Source organism: Oncorhynchus nerka, linkage group LG1 (genome assembly GCF_034236695.1).
Source record: "Oncorhynchus nerka isolate Pitt River linkage group LG1, Oner_Uvic_2.0, whole genome shotgun sequence".
In the NCBI taxonomy this organism is placed as follows: Eukaryota; Metazoa; Chordata; class Actinopteri; order Salmoniformes; family Salmonidae; genus Oncorhynchus; species Oncorhynchus nerka.
Window position 1 is genome coordinate 15,104,861 of NC_088396.1, and position 23,031 is coordinate 15,127,891.

At 42.4% G+C, this 23,031-nt stretch overlaps 1 protein-coding gene across 1 annotated transcript; it reads left to right on the top strand.

Moving 5' to 3' along the window:
• Positions 1–94: 94 nt before the first annotated feature.
• LOC115103340 (cell division cycle-associated protein 7-like) lies at positions 95–3,394 on the top strand. Its single transcript, XM_029624266.2, has 10 exons — positions 95–232; positions 1,001–1,147; positions 1,264–1,383; positions 1,499–1,723; positions 1,817–1,891; positions 2,025–2,198; positions 2,359–2,493; positions 2,613–2,762; positions 2,871–3,007; positions 3,109–3,394. Exons 1-10 carry the CDS (start codon positions 212–214, stop codon positions 3,137–3,139), a joined length of 1,215 nt encoding a protein of 404 aa, XP_029480126.1. The 5' UTR covers positions 95–211; the 3' UTR covers positions 3,140–3,394.
• The last annotated feature ends 19,637 nt before the right edge of the window (positions 3,395–23,031 follow it).

Consider the following 23,031-nt stretch of genomic DNA (forward strand, 5'->3'; position numbering starts at 1 on the left):
CATATTTGTGGATTATATTTTTCTTTTAGACCGTCTTTTGAAACAAAAGTTTATACACCTTTCAGGACACTTTCCTGGCGCGGGAAATTTCTCAGCCAACATCTGCTAGTCCGAATTTTGGTGGGGTTTCTCTGTATTCATAAAAGGACTGCAGAAACGTGTACTTGAGTTTTGACTGAATTTCTTTGCAGAAAACTTTATAGAAAACAAAATGCGTCCATCTGGCTCTAAGGTAATGAATGTTTCTTAGAGTACAATATATTTATCTTAATATATCAAACAATAACAGGGTCATTTATTTATCTGATTTTATAGCTGCATAGAATGTAATACTAAGTAGCTAGCAAAAATTCTGCTGTGGAAAACTTAACGTTTGGCTCTTATTTTCTTGCTCACATTTTAGTAAACCGTTACTTTAAGCAAAAGCTGCTACAGACTGCCTAGATCTTATTGGAGTTGCAATGCAATCATTGCTTTGCTTCAAATCCAGTATCCTAAAGGCTTAACGTCACCTAGTTACCATGTAGTTGTCAATTGAATCTAGCCAGTTTGGATGTTATAACAATTTCAGTGGCTACTATCTAACAGTAGTTATACCACACAGTTTTGGCTACACAGATTTTTAGATTTTATCCTGGCAAAAGCTTTGCCATTTAAAATGTCGTTTTTGGCCACCATCACAGTAAGTGCATCGTACCTGGCTAATCACACTCCTTTGTATAGCCACCTAACGTTAACTAGCTAGCTTCAATGACCTTGTAAATTATACATTTGTGTCAATGTTGCCTTGATATGGCTTAACTATGCTAGCTTCCATTGTTGAATCTTGCAGTCGCATCTCTATCACCGTAGGTATTGCTGCTTCTCTCCTTGTCCAGAAGGGCGGCAGTGTGCAGGCAGTTTCTAAAAGTACTAGTACTCACATTGTTCACGTATCTATGGTCTGAGCTTCCAGTCGATCCATTCAATTTCTCCTGACTTGCTCATCTTGTCTCTCCAGCGTCAGCAGGCCCCCCAGCCTCCCTCCACCAGGATGGGTTTGCGGAGTTTCCGTAATGTACCTCTGGTGCCCATGGAGACATCCTCTTCTTCATCATCAGATGACAGTTGTGACAGCTTTGGCTCTGACGGTGCCTTTGCTAACACGGTAAAGCAAATAGCCACATTTCACCCCGATTACAATCAGTGTTTGACCATATTCACTCATCGAATGAGTTATTTGTTGATGAAGCTAACTGAAGGTTGTGCTTTCACTTTCCACAGAAAAGTAGCTTCAGAGAAGCTAAGAAGGTGGCGGAGAGAGCCAAGGTGTTTGAGGCCAGCTCGGAGGAAGTCTCTCTCAGTGGGTTTGAGAATGCCTTCAGCAGTGAAATGAGTGCCATGGTGTGTTTTTTTGTATTGATATTACGAGCTTAATGTTACTATGCAATGGTGGCTACTATACACACAAAAACACATTTCAGAATGTGTGCTCAGACAAATGCACTGTGTACTTCAGAGAGTGGACTCTGACTCTGAGGAGTCGGTGACGCCGCGGAAGAGGGGCCGTCGGTCACAAACTCTGAAAGTGGCCATGACATTCCCCACCAGGAGGGCCAGCCAGAAGAAGAGTATTGCAGCAGAGCCCCCTAAACAGCCCAAAATCGCTCCCAAACAGACCACTGGGGAGGGAGACAACTTCATGGACAAGAGAGCGCTTAACATCAGGGAGAACAAAGCCATGGTACGACACAATCATTCAGAGAAGTCGTTGTGGCTGTAGCTTGCCGAGGGACATTTGAGTGCTAATTATGTTATTTCCGTTTATTTTGTTTAGCTTGCAAAGCTGATGGCAGAACTCGACAAAATACCTGGCTTCCCTAGAAGAACGGCCCTGCCCATGATGAATGCGGTGAGTGAGACTAGATGGAGGATATGGCTGTCTTATAAAACACATATTCGGGAAAGATTTTAGTAGTGATGAAATATGCTACAACGATTTACATTTTTGGGCTGTAGTTAATGCGTGCTTGTTTCTTCTGTAGCCCTGTCGCACCCCTCGCCGGTCTCAGGGAGCCCCTGGACCCCGCAGGAGGATCCCTGAGCGTACCTCTCGGCCCCACACTCGCTCCCGCTCCCTGGTGGACGGCCCCCCATCAGAGGAGGAGGAGGAAGAGGAGGACAAATTCAGCCTGGTGCGCAGGAGCTGCTACTACGAGGTGAGTGACGCCCACACCCTTGTTGACCTCGGTGTTCGTTTGGTAACGTCAAGTAAAGCGGCATTTTTTTTTTCACCGTTTCCTGATCTGTCCTTTCAGAAATGGTGAATACCGAACTCCGGGAATTGTCAGTTTGGTTTATACATTTGTGTGTTTACAGAAAGCGCCCCGTCGACGCAGCTACAACGGGGTGCAGGCCTTTCCTCATGTGGTGCGGCCTGTGAAGGACATATCCCAGAGGGAGCTGGATCTGATCGCAGACAACGTGCGGGAGAAGGTCTACAACAGCTCCACTGTAAGTTCCCGTTCTCCTACAGTGGTTCTCAAACGGCTGTCTTCAGAGTTAGATTTCTGTTAAGTCACGTTCATACAGCCACGTTCACCAAATTCACCCCTCTAATGTTCTTGCTGTAGGGGTCCACTTGCCATCAGTGCCGGCAGAAAACGGTCGACACCAAGACCAACTGCCGTAACCCAGAGTGTGTGGGGGTGAGGGGTCAATTCTGTGGCCCGTGTCTCCGTAACCGCTACGGAGAGGAGGTCCGAGATGCCCTGCTGGATCCTGTAAGTGCTGCACTCTTCCTATCCGAGCCCTCAGACAGTCCATCTGATTATTTGAGTGTTTTGTCAAGAGAATGCCGCCTTGGTTGACATCGCCCTGATCTCTTGCAGGAGTGGGAGTGTCCGTCGTGCAGAGGGATCTGCAACTGCAGCTTCTGTAGAGCCAGAGAGGGTCGCTGTGCCACTGGAGTTCTGGTCTACCTGGCTAAATACCACGGCTACGACAATGTCCATTCTTATCTCAAGAGGTAAGGCTCTTTCTACTTATGATCTAAAACCTTTTGTCTTGCAGTCGTATTAGTACTTTGACTGCTACTGTGTTGGGAATGAAAAATGTCTCTCTCTGCAGTCTGAAGAAGGAAATGGAAGAGGGCCAGTAAACCGTGGAGAATGTAACCGGACCGGAACCTGACTGACGATGTTGTGATGTGGCTTTTATATTCCATAATGCAAAACAGTAGATTTTTCTATTGCTCCTGATTCTGAAAATGTTTACATTGTTTTAAATGTGTACAGTTTTACTGTCAATTATGTGAGCGGTATGTTTATACTGTGATGTTTGCCTGTGACATTCACACTTTTAACCTGTAAGTTTGGATAAAAACTATATGTATAAATTGGTTGTCCTCTGTTAATTGTACTTGAGTCGTCCATTTCTTTGTATAAGAAAATTAGCTTTAAACTTCAAGGTTTATTTGCTGATTTTAATAAGTCTCAGCTAGCCTGGGAGTGTTCGTCTGTTTGTGCTAACATTCCACAATGTTTGGCATCTGACACGGAGTACAAGGAGTGGAATGTTGGCGGCAAACCGGTCTGGATTTCAGGCTAACTAAGCTGCTGGAGTATGTTCTCTCTTCCCAATGTCACGTGGCTACTTTTGACTCTGCTCAGTAGTCCACCATTGTACCCATGAGGTGGTGAGGGCTATTTCCTCCTGAGCAGAGACAAACTGATATACTACAGCGCCTGGTTAAATCCTTCATTAGATAACTGTCACTAATGGTGTGGAAACAATTAGCAGTCTGTAATGGGAATCTCAAACCTGTAAATCATTTGTCCTGTTTTATCTCTTTGTTGCTCTGGTCTTTTTCTCTCTCCTTTCATTTCCCAACGATGTTTTACAGTGCAAATGGTAATGTTTTCAGGTGTCACTCGAGTGGCAATGGGGTTATTGCCGGTATTTTCTGTTCAGTGTGTGGTACTACACAGGAAATGCCGTGAGGTAAATCTTGGGTGGTTCGTTGTTATTAAGCCCTTTGAGAATGTACTTAATTTGACCTGCACCATTTCCTGTGAACATGCTCTCATTGACACCGACACCTTTTGAAATTACAGTCCACATGCGTTTTTGGTAGGAGACTTTCTCTATTATTACAAGAGTTGCTACTCTAATTCGGAGTGCACTGCTTTGTTCTCTTTTTGGAAATGTTGCCCTCTTGCCCAGCAGGGTTTAAAGAAAGATGCATGTTTGGTCACAACAGTTTGTAGTAAGTAGTCCATTGCGTGCAGTCGTGTGCAGTAGAAAATGGCTTTGGCATGCAGTGAGGCTGTAGAAAATGGCTTTGGCATGCAGTGAGGCTGTAGAAAATGGCTTTGGCATGCAGTGAGGCTGTAGAAAATGGCTTTGGCATGCAGTGAGGCTGTAGAAAATGGCTTTGGCATGCAGTGAGGCTGTAGAAAATGGCTTTGGCATGCAGTGAGGCTGTAGAAAATGGCTTTGGCATGCAGTGAGGCTGTAGAAAATGGCTTTGGCATGCAGTGAGGCTGTAGAAAATGGCTTTGGCATGCAGTGAGGCTGTAGAAAATGGCTTTGGCATGCAGTGAGGCTGTAGAAAATGGCTTTGGCATGCAGTGAGGCTGTAGAAAATGGCTTTGGCATGCTGTGAGGCTGTAGAAAATGGCTTTGGCATGCAGTGAGGCTGTAGAAAACATTTGGGAGACCTTTTCACACAAGCTGATCAAGCTTCCAATTTTGTCTGAATGGCATATTAGAAAAGTAGCTGTTTTTTTTTTATCTGAAGATGAGCAAAGAAAAGAACAGAGTGCTCTAATTCTTAACTATTCTCCACAAAGCCATTCATTATACAGTGACACTGTTCTTAGGTCCTCATCTCCATTCCTTACAAATTTCCATCACATCAAATGTGTAAAATATGTGTAGAAATATTTTTCTCCCCCAGAAACACATTTTTCAAAATCTATTATTAACATAATAAAGATGCACTTGAAAATACTGGTATTAAATACCAATGATCATCCACTTTGGGGGTGATGAATATTTAGGGAAATAATTGTTTACGACGCTCAAGCATTGAGCTGATCTGGTAATCAGGCTATGAAATACAATATTTATTCATTAGAGCGGATTTAATGAGGCCTTGCGGCGCTAATTATGAAAACCAGTGTAGCAGTAAATGAGTAGCGCACGGTGGCGGGCTGTCGGGTACCTGTAAGGAGGGAAATGGGGGTTGAAGTGCCCTGAGTGCCATGCAACACTGAGCAACACAGAGCCACAGCCCTTCCCTGGGCCTGTCAGTCCAGCCCCCAGCACTACATCACTGGACCTGGAGACAGCACACAGATGGGCCCTCAGCCCACTATGCCTTGTTCTGCTTGGGCTGGAGGAATCAGAGCGGTAATGATGACAACCTTGTTACATTAATAGCGATAGTGATATGTGGTGGTTGAACTGTGAGCAGTGGTGCTGGGAGTAACTTTATAGAGAATCATCACGCAGCTTTTCAGATTACATAGAATGAGTTCGCATGCTGGGCTTTTTTCCGTTGTTTGATTGATTGATATTTTCATTATGGCTGCAGGGTTGCGAAATTGCTGTTAATTTCCTAGTGTCCTGTAGGTTTCTAGTGATTGTTGTGTAGTCAGAGGAAGAACAGCTGACGAAATGGAACACACGGGGCATTATCGCAATGGGATCTGTAGGTCAAAATCAACAGATTAATTACAATGTAGAATACATCTGTCAGGCCTCCGCAATAAACACCCCTTTTCAGCTCGGTGCCTAATAACTAGATTGACATGTCGTTCTATGTTAGGAGCTACAGTAAGACCTGGGTCACACAAGCACAACAATAAAGCCAGAAAAGTACATTAAGGGGGACAAAGATATCCTCGGTACTCTTTTCTATGATTCCTTTAGCAGGCAGACGGGAGTTTCTAGACAATAATACGCCCCCGACCACCGTGTCCTGTAAAGTGGAGCGAGAGTCTGCTGCTGTTGAGTCACAGCGGCGAATGATTCCGGGTGTCTGGAGGCTTATGACGTGTTTCTTACCTCCGGCTCCAGAATGTGCGCTGATAGAAAAAAAACGTTTGGTCCAGGTGTCACAGGGAAATTATCAAAGAAAAAAAAAGCTGCCTGCTCCATCTTGGAGGAAATTGCAAACACACCTTTAACAAAGGAAGGCATAAGTGCATTCGCTGCCGCCTTCAAAGGGAGCGTGATAAGATGACATTATAAATAGACAATTCTTCACAGAGGGGGAAAAACACATCAGGCAGCTAAACAATTGTGTTATTTCTGCTTCCTTAAAGCTAACTTGTTGTTTACCCATGGAGCATTTAAAGCAAATGTTCAATGTCACGAATAGTGCCATTTGGATATGTCTGATATAAGTGATGCATCTATAAGGGAATTTCTGATGAGTGACAAGGTTGTCCATCTCACAGCTAGGCTATATTACTATATACTACACTCACCTTTGACCCTCTCCTCACCAAAGTCACCCTAGCAGCTCTATCTGTGATCGCACATGTGACACAAATGATCCTTGGATGTCATTGCTCCACATTCTTAACCCTACATACCTGCTTTTCGTTTCTTTTTCAGTTTAGACAGACATAACATGGCTTCTCACACCATCGCCGGGTTTCGACTGTTTGATTTCTATCGATTCACCTCATCTGATGGAAGTGACCCAATACATTGTTCCCTTCACTTCCTAAAGGGGGAGCTCTAATGCAGGCAACTCTGTAGACAGCCTGACATCTTCAGACGGCTTCAACTTTCAGTGACTCTTCCACAGAGTTGGTGGAGGAACAAGCATCTTACCATCGAGTTTGTGGTAATGATTTTTACCTGCAAGCACAGACAAATTACAGATTCATTTGTCTTTAGTCAATGAAAGAAAACACTTTCACGGAGGTGTCGCCAATCCATGTGTTGTCGGCCATAGCAAAGTGTATTCCATACGGATTCATTTAGACAACCGTTGAATTGCTATAGCTTATACCCTCAATACACAATGGAATAGAGCTGAGGAGGAGAATGACTAGTCTGGGGTGTTTGTCCCTCACGGTCTGTCATCCTGGTGAGGGCTTCACATAGACAAACGGGCTATAGCCAGGGCCCGAGAGAATGTGATGACATTGTCAGTGTTCCCATTCAATTCTTGAGGAGCAATAGGGCGATAATGGAAGTCCAGCCTGCCACTATGACCTGGCAGAGGGAGGGGCTAATTATGATGTGGGGGAAGTGCAGGGCCATAATGTGTAAATCTAATCTTACCTTAAGTGAGAACTGGTACATTTGATTGATTTTATTGAGATCATATAATATGAAGAGGAGCTTACAGCCATGAGTTTGTGGTGCTCATGTGCTTCATTAATTTTTACTTCATTAACTCTCTCCTCTAGAGCCGGCAACACAATTCATTGCTGGTCATGAATCCAGAGCACAGGCAAATGGACAGCAGTGTTAGACACAGACAACAGTGCAATGGATACACTGACTAACAGTGCATTTTCACATAACACGATAGGGGCGATGAAACAATGGAGCCCCGTTCATTTTCAATAGAAGGGAAGGGTGCGGGGGACCTTTCGGGCGATGGGCGCGTGAACAGGGCGGGACCAAAGTTGGGGAAAGTGCAACTTTACGTAAATACTCTGCGATATCGCAACGCTATTGACCAATCGAAGCTCACTATAGCTTCCAGACCGTACTGCATTGGCTGTTGATACCTAGAACTCCCTAGCTTGCTTGCTAGCATGCGAGCACCAACATGAGGGCGAAGCTAGAGCGGCTATCCGAATGATCGTGTTATGTGGAAATCCCCTCTAAGCGTGGATTCAATCCGTATTGCGGAAGTAATGCGGAGGATCCGCGTTAAAATGTAAAGGTCATTTCCAATTGAGTTGATATATGTAGCTTTTACCCTGAACGCAGTCTCCGCAAACACGGGAACTTTTCCTTTAAATTTCAACCCTGCTTTAACGTGGCTCTTCCACGATGCAGATTAAATCCAGCTCACAGTCCAATCGAAACACAAACACGTGTAAAATACAGAACCTCAGAGGCATTTTGTATTTCTGGCTTGCTTGCACTACAATTCATCCATGTCTTCGCATTCGGAAAACATGTCCGAAAAACAAAGCCTTATTTACTCTAGCTTGTCAAAGGAACCATTTTCTATTCAACTGTAGAAATGATATGATGCCTCTAGGTTATTTTGGAGGCTACTTGGAGGTTTTTGAATAACTTTCTTTAAACTTTCACTGAATGTCTCAAGACTTTTAATAACACTGCTAGCTTATTATGGGTTATTCATGCAAAAAAAAAACATTGTTTTATTGTGACGCGGCATTAGTGAGAGTTGAACCTATAATCTTTTGTTCTCTACCCTTTGAATTAGTCCTTTTTGCCACCAGGATGCAGCCAACGTGCCATGTTTTTTTTGTTTTTTTTACACATAAAGCTGTTCCTTTTAGTCTATTTAAACAGACCCCATCGCAAAGGAAACAAGCACAAGATCACACCTGAACATACTTAAGATAAGAGGACAGAGCGCATTTTGTTGATGCTGAGAACAGAATGTTTTTGGAATAACATTCTAAAGCTGTGTTTTTTAAAAGAAAGTTTCCTTATTGTTGTCGGAACCATTTGAGAACCTGACTTTAAAATACAACCACGAGGAAACCTGTAGGAAACGTTTTCAGTACTGAAATTCCCACAGAAGAACCTTGTTTCTTAACGCTCTCTGAACGATTTGAGAACACTCCCAATGTCAAACCAGTTGGAGCACATTCTCAGGATCCAAAAAATTGAAGTGAAATGTAGCCGCGTTTGAACTTTTAGGAAACGTTCTGTTAAAGTAATGAAATTCCAAGAAAATAAAGAATGTTCCAAAGCCAAGGAGCTATCCTGCACCATTCCCAGAAAGTTGTGGGAAGGTTGCATGACAAATAACCATAGGACAACCACTCTCTCACCAAGAGCTAAGAAACATATGGTTCTCAGGACATCATGTGCTAGCTGGATCTTGTCTTGCCCGAAGAAAAGCAGACCATAAATGAATGAATCACGTATGAACCATCAATCATTCAAGGTTGTGGATGCACGGAGCTGAAAAGACAAAACAAAGTCACGTTTCTTATGAGTTCTCTTTGGTTTACTCAACATCTATTTGACATCCAGCTGTCCCTTTTCCCTGGGCAAGGATTTCAACCATTCTCAATGCATCCCCTCCTTTTCAATGGACCGTTTGTTTAATATTATAGTCTTAAACCCAGCAGTATAAATCAGTCACGAAAGCACCTGTGCACGCTTCTCTGCCCTGTCATATCCACTCTATTAACCCATGGCGGTTGACTATACTGGTTCACAGGGGAGAAGAAAGGAGAGAGGGTGTTAGAGAGTGACTTTTAGATTGACCAGCAAAGCACAACAGCTGGACGTACAAATCTTTTGAGTCCTGGATCTGATACTTGACCTGGAATATGGTATAATACAGGAGAACGGATGCCTTTTTCCCTGAAGAACATGACACTGGAGAGAATAGTGGGGTGGAGTGGGGGTGGTAAGATGAGCAAATAGAGTGTATTGGCTGTGTCGGGCGTACGGTTGGAGCACTTCTGCACTTCCAAAGTTTCTGCTTTTCAAATTAGCTCTAGAACTGCAGTCCGCCAAGAACGTCATGCGACATGTGTTTGACCGCACGCGCCAAAATAATGTTTCTGTCATGGTTGTTAGCCGACTTTCAAGCAATGTTGCCACGATCAGTTGACAAAGTAAACAGTGAAAACGTTTGAGGTAGCCACTCTAAAGTAGAATTCATGGGAGAGAAATAAAAGAGCTCTTAAGACAATTAGCACCAGAGACCACTCTATAATCTAAAGATTGTTCTCACCATTTAAAAGCAGCACAGATGGTTTATATTACCGTTGCCTAACAGAATGAACAAACACTCGACTGGATATGATTTGGTTCCCTCAGTGTGCATTTCCTTGAACATGTCTTTCATTTGGTCCTACATGTCAGTATTGTTCTGACCCAGCTGGCCTAACAAACCTCCTGTGTCATCATCCCACAGTACACATCCAAGGATCGTTCCCATGAACCAGCGTGAGAGATTTGGTGTCCATATAACAATGTTGTAACCAAGCTCTCGAAAACTCTTCTCCGTATGCAGGGATTTCAACCATTACATTGCAGGGATTTCAACCATTACATTGCAGGGATTTCAACCATTACATTGCAGGGATTTCAACCATTACATTGCAGGGTTTTCAACCATTACATTGCAGGGTTTTCAGCCATTACATTGCAGGGTTTTCAGCCATTACATTGCAGGGTTTTCAGCCATTACATTGCAGGGTTTTCAGCCATTACATTGCAGGGTTTTCAGCCATTACATTCGCCCACATTTGGCCAGTGGTGGAAAAAGTATCCCATTTTCATACTTGAGTAAAAGTAAAGATGCCTTAAAAAAGGAAATTACTCAAGTAAAAGTCACCTAGTAAAATACTACTTGAAGTAGAAGTATTTGGTTTTAAATGTAGTTAAGTATCAAAAGTACAAGTAATTTAAAATGTCTTATATTAAGCAAACCAGATGACACAATTCTCTTGTTTAGTTCATTTACGGGTAGCCAGGGGAACAGTTCAACACTCAGACATAATTTACAAACAATGTATTTGTTTAGTGAGTCTGCCAGATCAGAGGCAGTAAGGATGACCAGGGATGTTCTCTTGATACCGTAAGGAGTAAAATGGAGTAAAAAAGTACATTATTTTCTTTAGGAATGTAGTGGAGTAAAAGTAAATGTTGTCACAAATATAAATAGTAAAGTACAGTGGCCCGTTCTTGTAGGTTCATGCTCTACAACATCCGCAGAGTACGACCCTGCCTCACACAGGAAGCAGCGCAGGTCCTAATCCAGGCACTTGTCATCTCCCGTCTGGATTACTGCAACTCGCTGTTGGCTGGGCTCCCTGCCTGTGCCATTAAACCCCTACAACTCATCCAGAACGCCGCAGCCCGTCTGGTGTTCAACCTTCCCAAGTTCTCTCACGTCACCCCGCTCCTCCGCTCTCTCCACTGGCTTCCAGTTGAAGCTCGCATCCGCTACAAGACCATGGTGCTTGCCTACGGAGCTGTGAGGGGAACGGCACCTCAGTACCTCCAGGCTCTGATCAGGCCCTACACCCAAACAAGGGCACTGCGTTCATCCACCTCTGGCCTGCTCGCCTCCCTACCACTGAGGAAGTACAGTTCCCGCGCAGCCCAGTCAAAACTGTTCGCTGCTCTGGCCCCCCAATGGTGGAACAAACTCCCTCACGACGCCAGGACAGCGGAGTCAATCACCACCTTCCGGAGACACCTGAAACACCACCTCTTTCAGGAATACCTAGGATAGGATAAAGTAATCCTTCTCACCCCCCTTAAAAGATTTAGATGCACTATTGTAAAGTGGCTGTTCCACTGGATGTCTTAAGGTGAACGCACCAATTTGTAAGTCGCTCTGGATAAGAGCGTCTGCTAAATGACTTAAATGTAAATGTAAATGTACAGATACCCCCAAAAACTACTTAAGTAGTACTTTAAAGTATTTTTACGGAAGTACTTTACACCACTGCATTTGGCTCTGTGTAAACGACAATTCTGACGCGGTGTTTTAACATTTAGAAAACTCAATAATCATCGCTTTCAAAGCGGTTTTCTAAAAACATATGTTTGTTATGTTTCCGAAACAGTACCACAAGCGATGCATGTTAACTTTCAGACCAAGCGTCAGGGCTCTTAACAAAAAGCACTCGTAAAGGGAGATTCACCGTCACACATCCATTTGTTTTGTACCACATACTGCAGCAACAACATAGGGTTTGGCACCATACCAAGGGGCTTTCTCCAACACAAACGTCTAAATAAATGAATAATTACATTGACATGGTTATACATCCATTAGCCAGTAGCCTATGTCACGGATTCACATATTGACTGTTTAAGCTCCCTAATATAACTTCCTGGAACCATGATCCCAGAAACATCCCAAAGCTATGATCATTTAAATAATGCATTATATAAAAAAATGAACCCTGTAATTGCAAAATCTGAAATTTAACCCTTGAGCTTGGTTGCTTAACCAAACATGCTTTGGCTGGTTAGGCTTCGTCGCTGAGGAAATGTCTGGCTCACAGATTACATTTGTTCTCTCCAGAGTCAAGAAAGGCACAAAAAAAAACAATTAAGTGTCTGCATCACATTTCACTGTATGCCACTTAACACAGTTTTCACATCATCGAGGCAATTGTCTGCAGAGGGCTATGAGACGACAGTCATTACTTCCCAATGTCTCAGAAAGATGGCATTGTCATTTTCCTGATTTCGAAACGTTTCAATTAAGCTGCAGATACACACAGTGGTGTGAGACTTCTGGTGTTGTCTTTTGTCCTGTCCCTGTCGGGAATAAGGAGGGTAACTGCTGTTGGGCCAGAGGTGGGAGGAATCGCTGGCACCCAATGGGTTTCTCCTCCCAACCTTCCCTTTTCAAAACAAGGTGAGGTTCAAAAAAAGTTTCTCTACAGCAATGATCAAACAGAGTCACGTCACTTATGGAGCTGGGTGACGGGGCCAGTGAATACAGACCAGCTTTAATTGTAGCAGGTCTTACTGCCACTGTCTGTCAATCAAAGCCTTTTGAATTGGGGACAATTTGCTCTGTTCATTCTGTTAAATGATGTGTCCAATTAGACGTGGTAGAATTCATGATCTTCAGTCAAGGTTAAATGAAAGCAGTTACTCCTGTCAGTAAGGTGATTAAAGGCTGCCTTCATCAAGCACATTTTGTGCACAATTTTAATTTGGGTCTAAAACATGAATCTTTATGAATCATCTTGCAGTCCTGCTATATAAATGCCAAGGCACATTTGCTCTTAATCACCACGTTCATTTTAAATCTTCGCTTTAGTCTCTTTATTAAAAGGAGACTCAATCCCCAAATTACACATTCAGAGAGGAATTATGGCCAGGTCGACTGATGTTCAAAGACCTCTTTCAACAGCAAAAAGGAATCTTTGACTTGAGTTTATGCCTATAAGTTTACTTACTTGGTAGCAAAAAATGTTTGATTTTCTTATAGGTCATACCTCAAGGATAATGATTTTCTGAGGTAGGAGCACAGAATATTGGGCAAAATCACACAAAAAAAGGGGGGGGGGGGGGGTTGTAGACTAGTGACAAAATGAAGAATTACTCAATGGGAAGGAAATTAATTTTGCTTCTGTAAGATGAAGTGTCTGTGGCGTTATTAATGTGCACATGCACGTTGCGAGTACGTTTTCTGCGTCCCTGTGATGAATGTGATGATGCTGGAGAGGAGCATGATGACTAATGACCAAAGTCATGGGGTCTAGTCTGGTGTCCTCTGGGGGAGAAGGGCCTTGCTCCGAGTTTGGGTGTTTCACACATCCCCATCTCAACATATACCGTGTGAGTATAGCTCTATCTATTCATTATAGTGAAGCAGGGAAAGTGTTACCAAACTGAAAAGGGTTCAACATTGACAAATGGGATAGAATGGCTCAGCAGATGATACTGATGACAGAGTCTGCGTTCTGTTGAGGTTTGTCTGTCAGCGGAGATGGATGGTGCTCACCCTTATCTTAGAGAGGGGAATACTATCAACAATATCGATCAACATAAAAAGAGGAAGAGGAGAACAATTCCCCTCCGTGTAGTCGGGACAGAAGTTCCACACACTTACTTTGCAATTTCAAGGTAGAGCGGGTCAAACAGAGAAATTAAAAGGCCTAATGGATGCTTCAACACCTCATGCCAATTCGTACAGCAGCTTTATGGGACATTTGACAATGGCCTTACTATCTTTGAGTGATTGCCAAACGCTTGAGATAAGTCTTTCTCGGGGGTCTAACATGAATAAATAAGACTGGATTCCGCAGAGCCTGTGCTCTAGCCACTGCTACCTACCAATCCCAGTGTAGAGACCCTTTAGACTCTAGAAGGGACCAAACAGCAGCAGTTGGTCTCATTTAGACAAGTCTAAGAAAAGTAGAAAATAAATAAAGCCCCCGGCGCTCTCCTTTAATGTATTCAATTAACTGGGGTCCCTCTAGAGAACTCCAGCACACACTTGGATAAAGAGAGAGGATATCGCCTGGAGATGAATACGGTGAATGCACTCATTCTGAAAACCATGATTGGAAATTTTCCTCAACAGGTTCTTACTTAATTAAACTTCCCTTCATCTGACTTTCTGTCGCTTTCAAAGGAAAATTGGGAGAGGCATATTCAACAGCGGTGAAAAACTTTTTATGCTATCGCATTTTGTTTACAGGGTCATTCAGGAATTGGTAGAGTCTGTAATAATTTCCACCGGTATTGTGTAAGGGAAAGTGAGCTTATATGAACTGTATATAACATTTCCCACCCACTCATAGTCAATTATCAGGTGGAATGAAAGGAATCCTACAGCTTTCACAACTGTGTGTGGGTGAGATAATTACCTGACAGTCATCAGCACATCCATAACAGCAGAATGATATATTCATATGGGAACCTTCACTTGTTCTGTCAAGACAAATATGTGCATTCAAAAATCATCAACCCATGGACATACTATGAAATTCAATATGTTGAAAAATAACACCTGAAAGCATAACACAGTCAATGTGCGCTCGGTTAAATGAGTTATGATTTTCATTTTTTTGTAATTATCTCAAATATGTCTGGTAAGAATTAATTTAGCATCCCTTTGTACCTTACACTAATTTCCCCTCCAGTCCCATTGTGTTTCAAAGCCCTACAGAATTTGCTATCTATTAAAATGAATCTCTCATTACATCGCCTACATCCACCCTTTGCTACTTCATTTTTTTCCCGTAACAAATCAACTTAATCAAGCTCATTAAGTGTCATTATTAGCCATTTATTGTTATCTTTCCCAATGCACTCCTGACAGGCATATCCCGCCCACCCGTGTCCTCCTGACACCGGGGCCCGCGCTTGTCCCCAGCACCTCACACACGCCGCCCGCCACTGCCACGACACCGGCTTTTAATTGGCCCTCATTGTGTTGGGCTCTCATCAGAGAAAATAAATATGACATCGCACAGCTCAGAAAGTTGCCTGTCTACTTCTCACCAAAACTAAACACACTTGATCCCAAAAAAAACTACCCCTAGAAGAAATACCAGACCTTTACATCTGTCAACATCCTGTGGAATAAAAACTAACTACCAAACATCAACACCTTCTCTAATATTTTAAATGCTGGAGAATCCGTCGGCAAAACTCTTAAATAGGACACTTGCATAGTTGCCCCAAGGGCAGTTTGAATTATCGGTTCCTTTTGTGCTTAAAGTGCTGTTGAACACAGCGGATGCTTTTAAATACTGCATGGAGAATGTATTTCCACAGCTGTCAGAATGATGGACAGAGGGGCTGGGAATGCCAGTAGCTGCACGCTCCTACCTGCACACAGTAACCCTGCGGGACACACCAGCGTGTGTGGAGCTGGCTGAGGGAGGAGGGAAGTGGGGAGGTGAAGTTAGTAGGAGGTGAGGTTTGCAGGAGTTCTTAAGTTTGTCTCTACTAGGACACACTTGGTTTCACCGGGATGCTCGTCCCTCATTCATAATAGATGCTAATCTGTTCAGGGCTGACAGATGACAGAGCTTCCTGCCCTTCACCGAATTAGTCCTCAGCTTTACCAAAGGACCCAAAATGCCTGCTAATCACACTAATTTCCCCCCTCATTAATTATTTATTTCCATTGTAACTGAGCTTATATGGGTGATGATGGTAACTAACACACCCTGCTGCTCCCAGGTTTCACAGAGATGCATGCACATGCCAACACAAGTTCATAAACTCTCGCTGCATGCCACAGAGTTCACTGTGCTACGGGATGCGAGAGGAGACCTGTGTTTTTCGAACTGAGTGCATTTTTTTTCTCATTGAGTATTCCCACTTACACAAAACACAAAAATAGTTCATACAACAAGTGGTGTGTTTTGGTCCCAACTAGTCTCTAGCGACAGCCTTAACATCGAGTAGATCATTTGGTTCAGGGTGCTGAGATTAGGTCACAACACAATGTTAATGAAACAATAGAAAACAATGCGGTCCATGCTCTCCCAAAATGACTCATCTTGGGCTTAGCCAACCACTTAGAAATAGTGTACCATATATGCTGTGGTGCCTTTTGTGACAAGCCGGGAGGTTGACTCAACCATGGGAATTAACCGTTTAAGTAGACAACAGACAACCGAGTTCTCCCACATTAACTCAGAATCGCTCAAGCCTTCGCATAGCTGGTGAAAAACTCGGTTGACCATTTAAAAAATAGATACTTCTTCTACAAATCAACATTAGCATGGTGTCCATAACATTATGCATTAAATCTACCATACACAATACACTGTTCCGGGAGTAAAGATTTCATGAAAACATGTCCATTTTCTAATGTGGGGATTGTACATTATAGAAATGTATGGCTATATTCTTTAAGCTCTGTTCCCCTCATCACTGCATGTACTCCCTAATTACATCTACTTAAGCAATTCAGTAGTGAGAAAAAAAAATGCTGTGCCTAATTGCATCACTATCTGGAAGGCAGAAATATGCAGAGCGAAACAACGTATAGCAACGTGAGGGAATTGCTAATTAGACTGATATTTCCTTGGCATTACTAAATAGCACAACCAGACCAAAACAGATAGCAGCATGCTGAAGAGTTTGGGCTCCATATATTATTCCCTGTCAACAAATGAAACTAAGACAGATGCACAGACAAACACCTCAGGTGGCTAATTGGCTTAGAATCCGGGTTATACTTGGAAGTCTAAAGTATATCCCATCATAATAAGAGTATCAGCGGCAGCTTGAAGCCTACCCAGAGTTCTTCTTCCTGCCAGACATATCAATATAGAATATATATAGATCATTTGTAGGTCACTGTTGTTATCCTCAGCGCCAAAGATGAAATATGCAAATCTACAGCTATCAAAGGATTACAATGTAACCATAAGATGCAAAACATTTAAATATTCAGGAGCTTGTACAGTACAATATTTAAAAAGCTTACAGTATGTCAAAAATCTGGAGAGACCTACTCATTCCAGGGTTTTTCTTTATTTGTACTATTTTCTACATTGTAGAATAATTGTGAAGACAAACTATGACACAACACACAAGGAATCATGTGGTAAACAAACAAAGTGTTAAACAAACCAAAATATATTTTATATTTGAGATTCTTTAAAGTAGCCACCATTTGCCTCGATGACAGCTTTGCACACTCTTGGCATTCTCTCAACCAGCTTCATGAGGTAATCACCTGGAATGCATTTCAGGTGAAAGCTAATTTGTGTAATTTCTTTCCTTCTTAATGTGTTTGAGCCAATCAGTGGTCTTGTGACAAGGTATGGGGGGTATACGAAGATAGCACTATTTGGTAAAAGACCAAGTCCATATTATGGCAAGCTCAAATAAGCAAAGAGAAACAACAGTCCATCATTACTTTAAGACATGAAGGTCAGTCAATGTGGAACATTTCAAGAACAGTTGCAAAAACCATCAAGCGCTATGATGAAACTGGGACCACCACAGGAAAGGAAGACCCAGAGTAACCTCTGCTGCAGAGGATAAGTTCATTGGAGTTACCAGCCTCAGAGATTGCAGCCCAAGTAACAGACACATCAACATCAACTGTTCAGAGGAGACTGCGTGAATCAGGCCTTGGTGGTCGAATTGCTGCAAAGAAACCACTACTAAAGGACGCCAATAAGAAGAAGAGACTTGCTTGGGCCAAGAAACACAAGCAATGGACATTAGATGGACACCGCTGATGAGTCCATGTCTTTGTGTAGAAGCAGAGTAGGTGAACGGATGATCTCTGCATGTGTGGTTCCCACCGTGCAAGCATGAAGAAGAAGGTGTGATGGTGCTTTGCTGGTGACACTGTGTGATTTATTTAGAATTCAAGGCAAACTTAACCAGCATGGCTACCACAGCATTCTGCAGCGATACACCATCCCATCTGGTTTGCGCTTTGTAGGACTATCATTTGTTTTTCATCACGACAATGAGCACACACACCTCCAGGCTGTGCAAGGGCTACTTGACCAAGAAGGAGAGTGATGGAGTGCTGCATCAGATGACTTGGCCTCCACAATCACCTGACCTCAACCTAATTGAGATGGTTTGGGATGAGTTGGACCGAAGAGTGAGGAACTCCTTCAAGACTGTTGGAAAAGCATTCCAGGTGAAACTGGTTGAGAGAATGCCAAGAGTGTGCAAAGCTGTCAAGACAAACGGTGACTTTATGAAGAATATCAAATATATTTTGACTTGTTTAACACTTTTTTGATTACATGTGTGTTATTTCATAGTTTTGATGTCTTCACTATTATTCTACAATGTAGAAAGTAGTCAAAATAAAGAAAAACCCTTGAATGGGTGTGTCTGTCCAAACTTTTGACTGGTACCCTGTATTAACAAATCAGCCCAGTAGAAAAGGTGCACAAGAAGCCTGCCATTTTCTCTCTCAGCAAGGGTCAGTGCATAATTAGAATTACATTCCAGCTCACAATTTGAAAGTTTAATCACACTTTCAAAGCTGCAATGCTTCTTAATTACATTATTTTACTTTTAGACTTGTGGGTATTGTTGTGAATTGTTAGATATTACTGCACTGTTGGAGCTAGAAACACAAGCATTTCACAGACATTTGATTTGTCTTAAACAGAGGCCCTGCTCTGCACAATGGCACTTAAAACTGTTCTTTTGTGTGGCTTTTTTACACGAACAATAGCAAATTATGTCAGGGTACAAAATCTTTTATAATGAATCCCACATTTGCTGATTGCAAATAATTGCATTTAGCAGCTTATTTTCCTTGAGTCGCTGAGGGTGACTCCAGTGTAACTAATATGAGGATCTGATCCCTCACCCTCGCTGATGAGGCCTATTCACAGCTCCACTGACCTGCGCCCCCCCTCCTGGCTCCCCACACTTCACTGTGATGAGGTGTGTTTGGTAAAGTTTTGAAGCGAGGTGCGATTATACCAGAGCCCCCCTTCTCCTTCTCAACCCCCCCCCCCCCCTCCCTCCTTAACTGAAGCTGGCTTTATAGTACCTGAACTCAGGGGTAGACCTAGTAAACGAAAATCCGGGACACTCAAATGATATGTTACGTTTGTTATGGTGTGTATTCATTTGTGGATGTCCATCATCCATTTCGTATGATATGTTACGAATTACAATTTGTATGAAATGTTATGAGCAAAACATTTTAGACGTCCCTCTCGTGACAACAAACTGAACATTTTAAAGTTCATTTCCTGCAAATCTAGAGAGAACATTTAGCAATTGTATAACTCATTTCATGCAATTGTACTCATTTTGCCATGGCACGGAGAGAATAATGTGCAGTTTTACAGCTAATTTCATGCAGTTTTACACATTTTGCCGTAGGGTGGAAGCACATATTTAACATAACTGATGATCAAATGGGCCCCACCCCAGTCGATAATTCGACCATTCTTACTACAAGTTTAGATAGCTGGCCGCTAGGCTAGCCAATCTATTATTATTGTTTTATTTTTTTTGACTAACCAATTTATAATTTAATTGTTTTATTTTTTATTGTCCATTGGCCGCAAGTTTCCCATCCCTGACTTAGAATGTTAGCCAACCCTTCCCCTAACCTTTACCATTTAGCCTAATTCCTAACCTTAACCTAACCCCTCCATCATGTTAGCCAACTAGCTAACATTAGCGTTAGCCACAACAAATTGGTACAATACGAAACATAACATATTAGACCCAGTGTATGTAGACTATTGTGCATTATTTTTAGCCAGCTGTTATTATTTTGGATGTGCGTAAAAACCCATCCATCTATATGCCCATCATGGAATTCGACATGAGAATCCGGTGACACTCGTATTTAGGAACTTGTAAGTTATTTTCCTGTAACAATTGCTTGTTGTCCGTTTCATTTTATTTAAAGAAAACAAACCCTTAGTGGGCTAGCCTTACCCTACTATAACGAATGCTGGTTCAGCTGCAATGCGTCTGTTGGCTATATAGTAGCCAAGTAGCCGATCCATAGGTTTCTAAATGGTCTACTCGTGTGGCTTTAGCCTTCATGGTGTTGCATTATTCACAAATCACATAGGCCTACCTGCAGTGCATACTCCATTTGGCTTGTATGTATCTTCATTTCCAAAGATCACCCTTTGTCCGGTTACCAAACATGCGTTCCTCCAAACATATTCCACATTCAGTTGTTAAAAACACCATAACGACAGTAGGCCTAGGCTATATCTTGCTTATTGAGAACATGCACACATACAATACAATTTACGGGAGACTAGTATTTTTTTAACTGAGGAGAAGTGCGATGCGCAAAGGCCTATAACCGTTGAAGCCAATTACAACAATGGTCTTCTTCTATGATATAATGGCGGTCCGCAAACACGTGTTTAAGGTGCATGACCCACTTACTGGGGTGTGTGGTCAATCACAGCTCCACATTTCAAAATTCTCCTACCGAGCTCAATACTAAAGAAAAACAAGTAAATAAAAATACCCTACTCAGGCTCTGGTGTAAAATCTTTTAATCCCAGAAAAAGTTCAGCTGCATAAACAATATCGATTTTCTTGACTTCCTTTCAACTTGTGCAGTTCTGTTTTTTAAATATTTTTTATACCATTGCTATAAATTACACGAAGTCCACTTTCTTCACACTTTCTTCTTCGAGGGATTTTGGGGTCCTGCCGTTGATTATCAGGCTGTGGCGAAGGCTCCGATGTAGGCACACCATTCTTCATTACCACTGGACCTCTGAAGATACTCACTCTTTCCACCCTTTTGACAACCTCCGCATATGGGACTCTCTCAAACTTCCCTGATTTTAGCAACCTCAGTCTCATTCACCCTACTCGGGCACTCCAAGGACTGCTCTTGATGCTCACCACCACAGTTGCAACATTTTGCTCCTTGTCCATTCTCTTCTGCTAGACCTTTAAAATCTCCTTCATAGTGGTCTTTTCCATACATCCCACATCTCGGCTTCTCCCCCGTCTGCAGACACTACTTAAAATGTCCAAACATTTGACAGAAAGAACATTGTAAATGCCTATTTACAAAGCTCAAACAGGATAGGACACATTTCGCAGCTGCACTCGAGTAGGGAGAGACTCCATATCAAAAAACACTTGAACAGACAAAGTCTTCCTGCCATTAACCATACGATTCATTCCACATGCACTGACCACTCCTGGAATTTTCTTCAATAAAGCAACGTCAACATCCTCCGATACTCCAGAAATGAGTCATTTGACAGGTGCCCTGCTCCGTAGCTCAAAGCACGATACATCATATCCCATCAACTTGTTTGATATCCAACACACATTTTTTTTCTGATCCTCAGAAACACAAGAAATCAGAACTAACACACTTCTCGTGACCCTCCCTAATTTGACCTTGCCCATTGTTCCACAAGTCAGGCACATCCCTCTCTTTCAAAAAAAAACGTTTTCCCACCAGATACGGTGGGTTATTATCAAAACTATAACAAGTCCCACAAGTTTGCTTCTTTTTTCCATTCGTCTGGACCGAAATTCATTCATCCTTATTTCCATTGCCTACCATCTCTAGCCTTAGCCGGCCTTACAACAATGTTGACTGTCAACACTCCAAACATATACTGAGTGTACAAAACATTAGGAACAACTGCTTTTTCCATGACATAGTCATGGGGAATAGTGACAAGGAGAATCCAGGTGAAAGCTATGATCTCTTATTGATCTCACCTCTTAAATCCACTTCAATTAGTGTAGATAAAGGGGAGGAGACAGGTTAAAGAAGGATTTTTAAGCCTTGAGACAATTGAGACATGGATTGTGTGTGTGCTATTCAGAGGGTAAATGGGCAAGACAAAAGATGGAAGTGCCTTTGAACAGGGGATAGTAGTGGGTGCCAGGGGGCGCCAGTTTGAGTGTGTCAAGAACTGCATCGCTGTTGGGTTTTTCACGCTCAACAGTTTCCTGTGTGTATCAAGAATGGTCTACCACCCAATGGACATCCAGCCAACTTGACACAACTGTGGGAAGCTTTGGAGTCACCGTGGGTCAGCATCCCTGTGGAACGCTTTTGACACCTTGTAGAGTCCATGCCCCGACGAATTGATGCTGTTCTGAGAACAAAAGGGGGTGCAACTCGATATTGGTGTTCCTTCATGTTTTGTACACACAGTGTATTGAGCATACACTAGATGTTTTTTTGTTATCTTGCTATCACTCGTTACTGTAGCCTATGCTATTTAATAAACTGTAGTATCAATCCACAATGGACTAGGACTAGAATATTTCGTGCCTCCAGCCGCATTGGAGTTGATGACAACGCAAAGACTGTCAATAACCTACAGAACTTGAGACAAACGCATGCCGTATTTATCCATGGAAAGCCTTGATTGTCCAGTGAGTGGCCAAGCCTTCCTCACACCTACAACTTGTTAATTCATCAAAACAAAGCCTTTTCACGCCACCGCCAGCTACAGTATTGCGCTCATAATTCCGGCTATGAAAATAGATAAACTATTTCTGACCTATAGCACTACTGCCAGCAATTAGATCTACCATTGCGATAGGTTTGTTAAAATAGAGCCCTAAATTATTAATGTAACTAAATTGCCTTAATTAACATAAATGACCACGATGGGTTGAGTAACATCAGCAAAAACTGAAAACCACTTTGGAAAGGGTCTGTTCATCCTGCATTTATAATATACACGAATCTGCACATGATGCATTGATTGTTGTAGCTTCCATAACCACCATTGGTTTATCATTCTAGGCATTTTGCTAAATAAACGTGAACTGTTTGTTTGAAATGTTGACCTGGTCATTTGACTGTGTCCAGTTACAGTTAACCATTCAGAAATGGGCATGTTTAAAAAAAAAAAAAAACATTCTGAATGATGATGGAAAAACAAACCAATAATTGTA

What these genes read in the sequence shown, in the direction of transcription:
- LOC115103340 (XM_029624266.2), top strand. Translation starts at nt 212, where the DNA reads ATGCGTCCATCTGGCTCTAAG. An exon ending in GCAGGAGCTGCTACTACGAG is followed by an intron (nt 2,199 to 2,358) that starts GTGAGTGACGCC and finishes GTGTGTTTACAG; the next exon opens with AAAGCGCCCCGTCGACGCAG. An exon ending in GAGATGCCCTGCTGGATCCT is followed by an intron (nt 2,763 to 2,870) that starts GTAAGTGCTGCA and finishes GATCTCTTGCAG; the next exon opens with GAGTGGGAGTGTCCGTCGTG.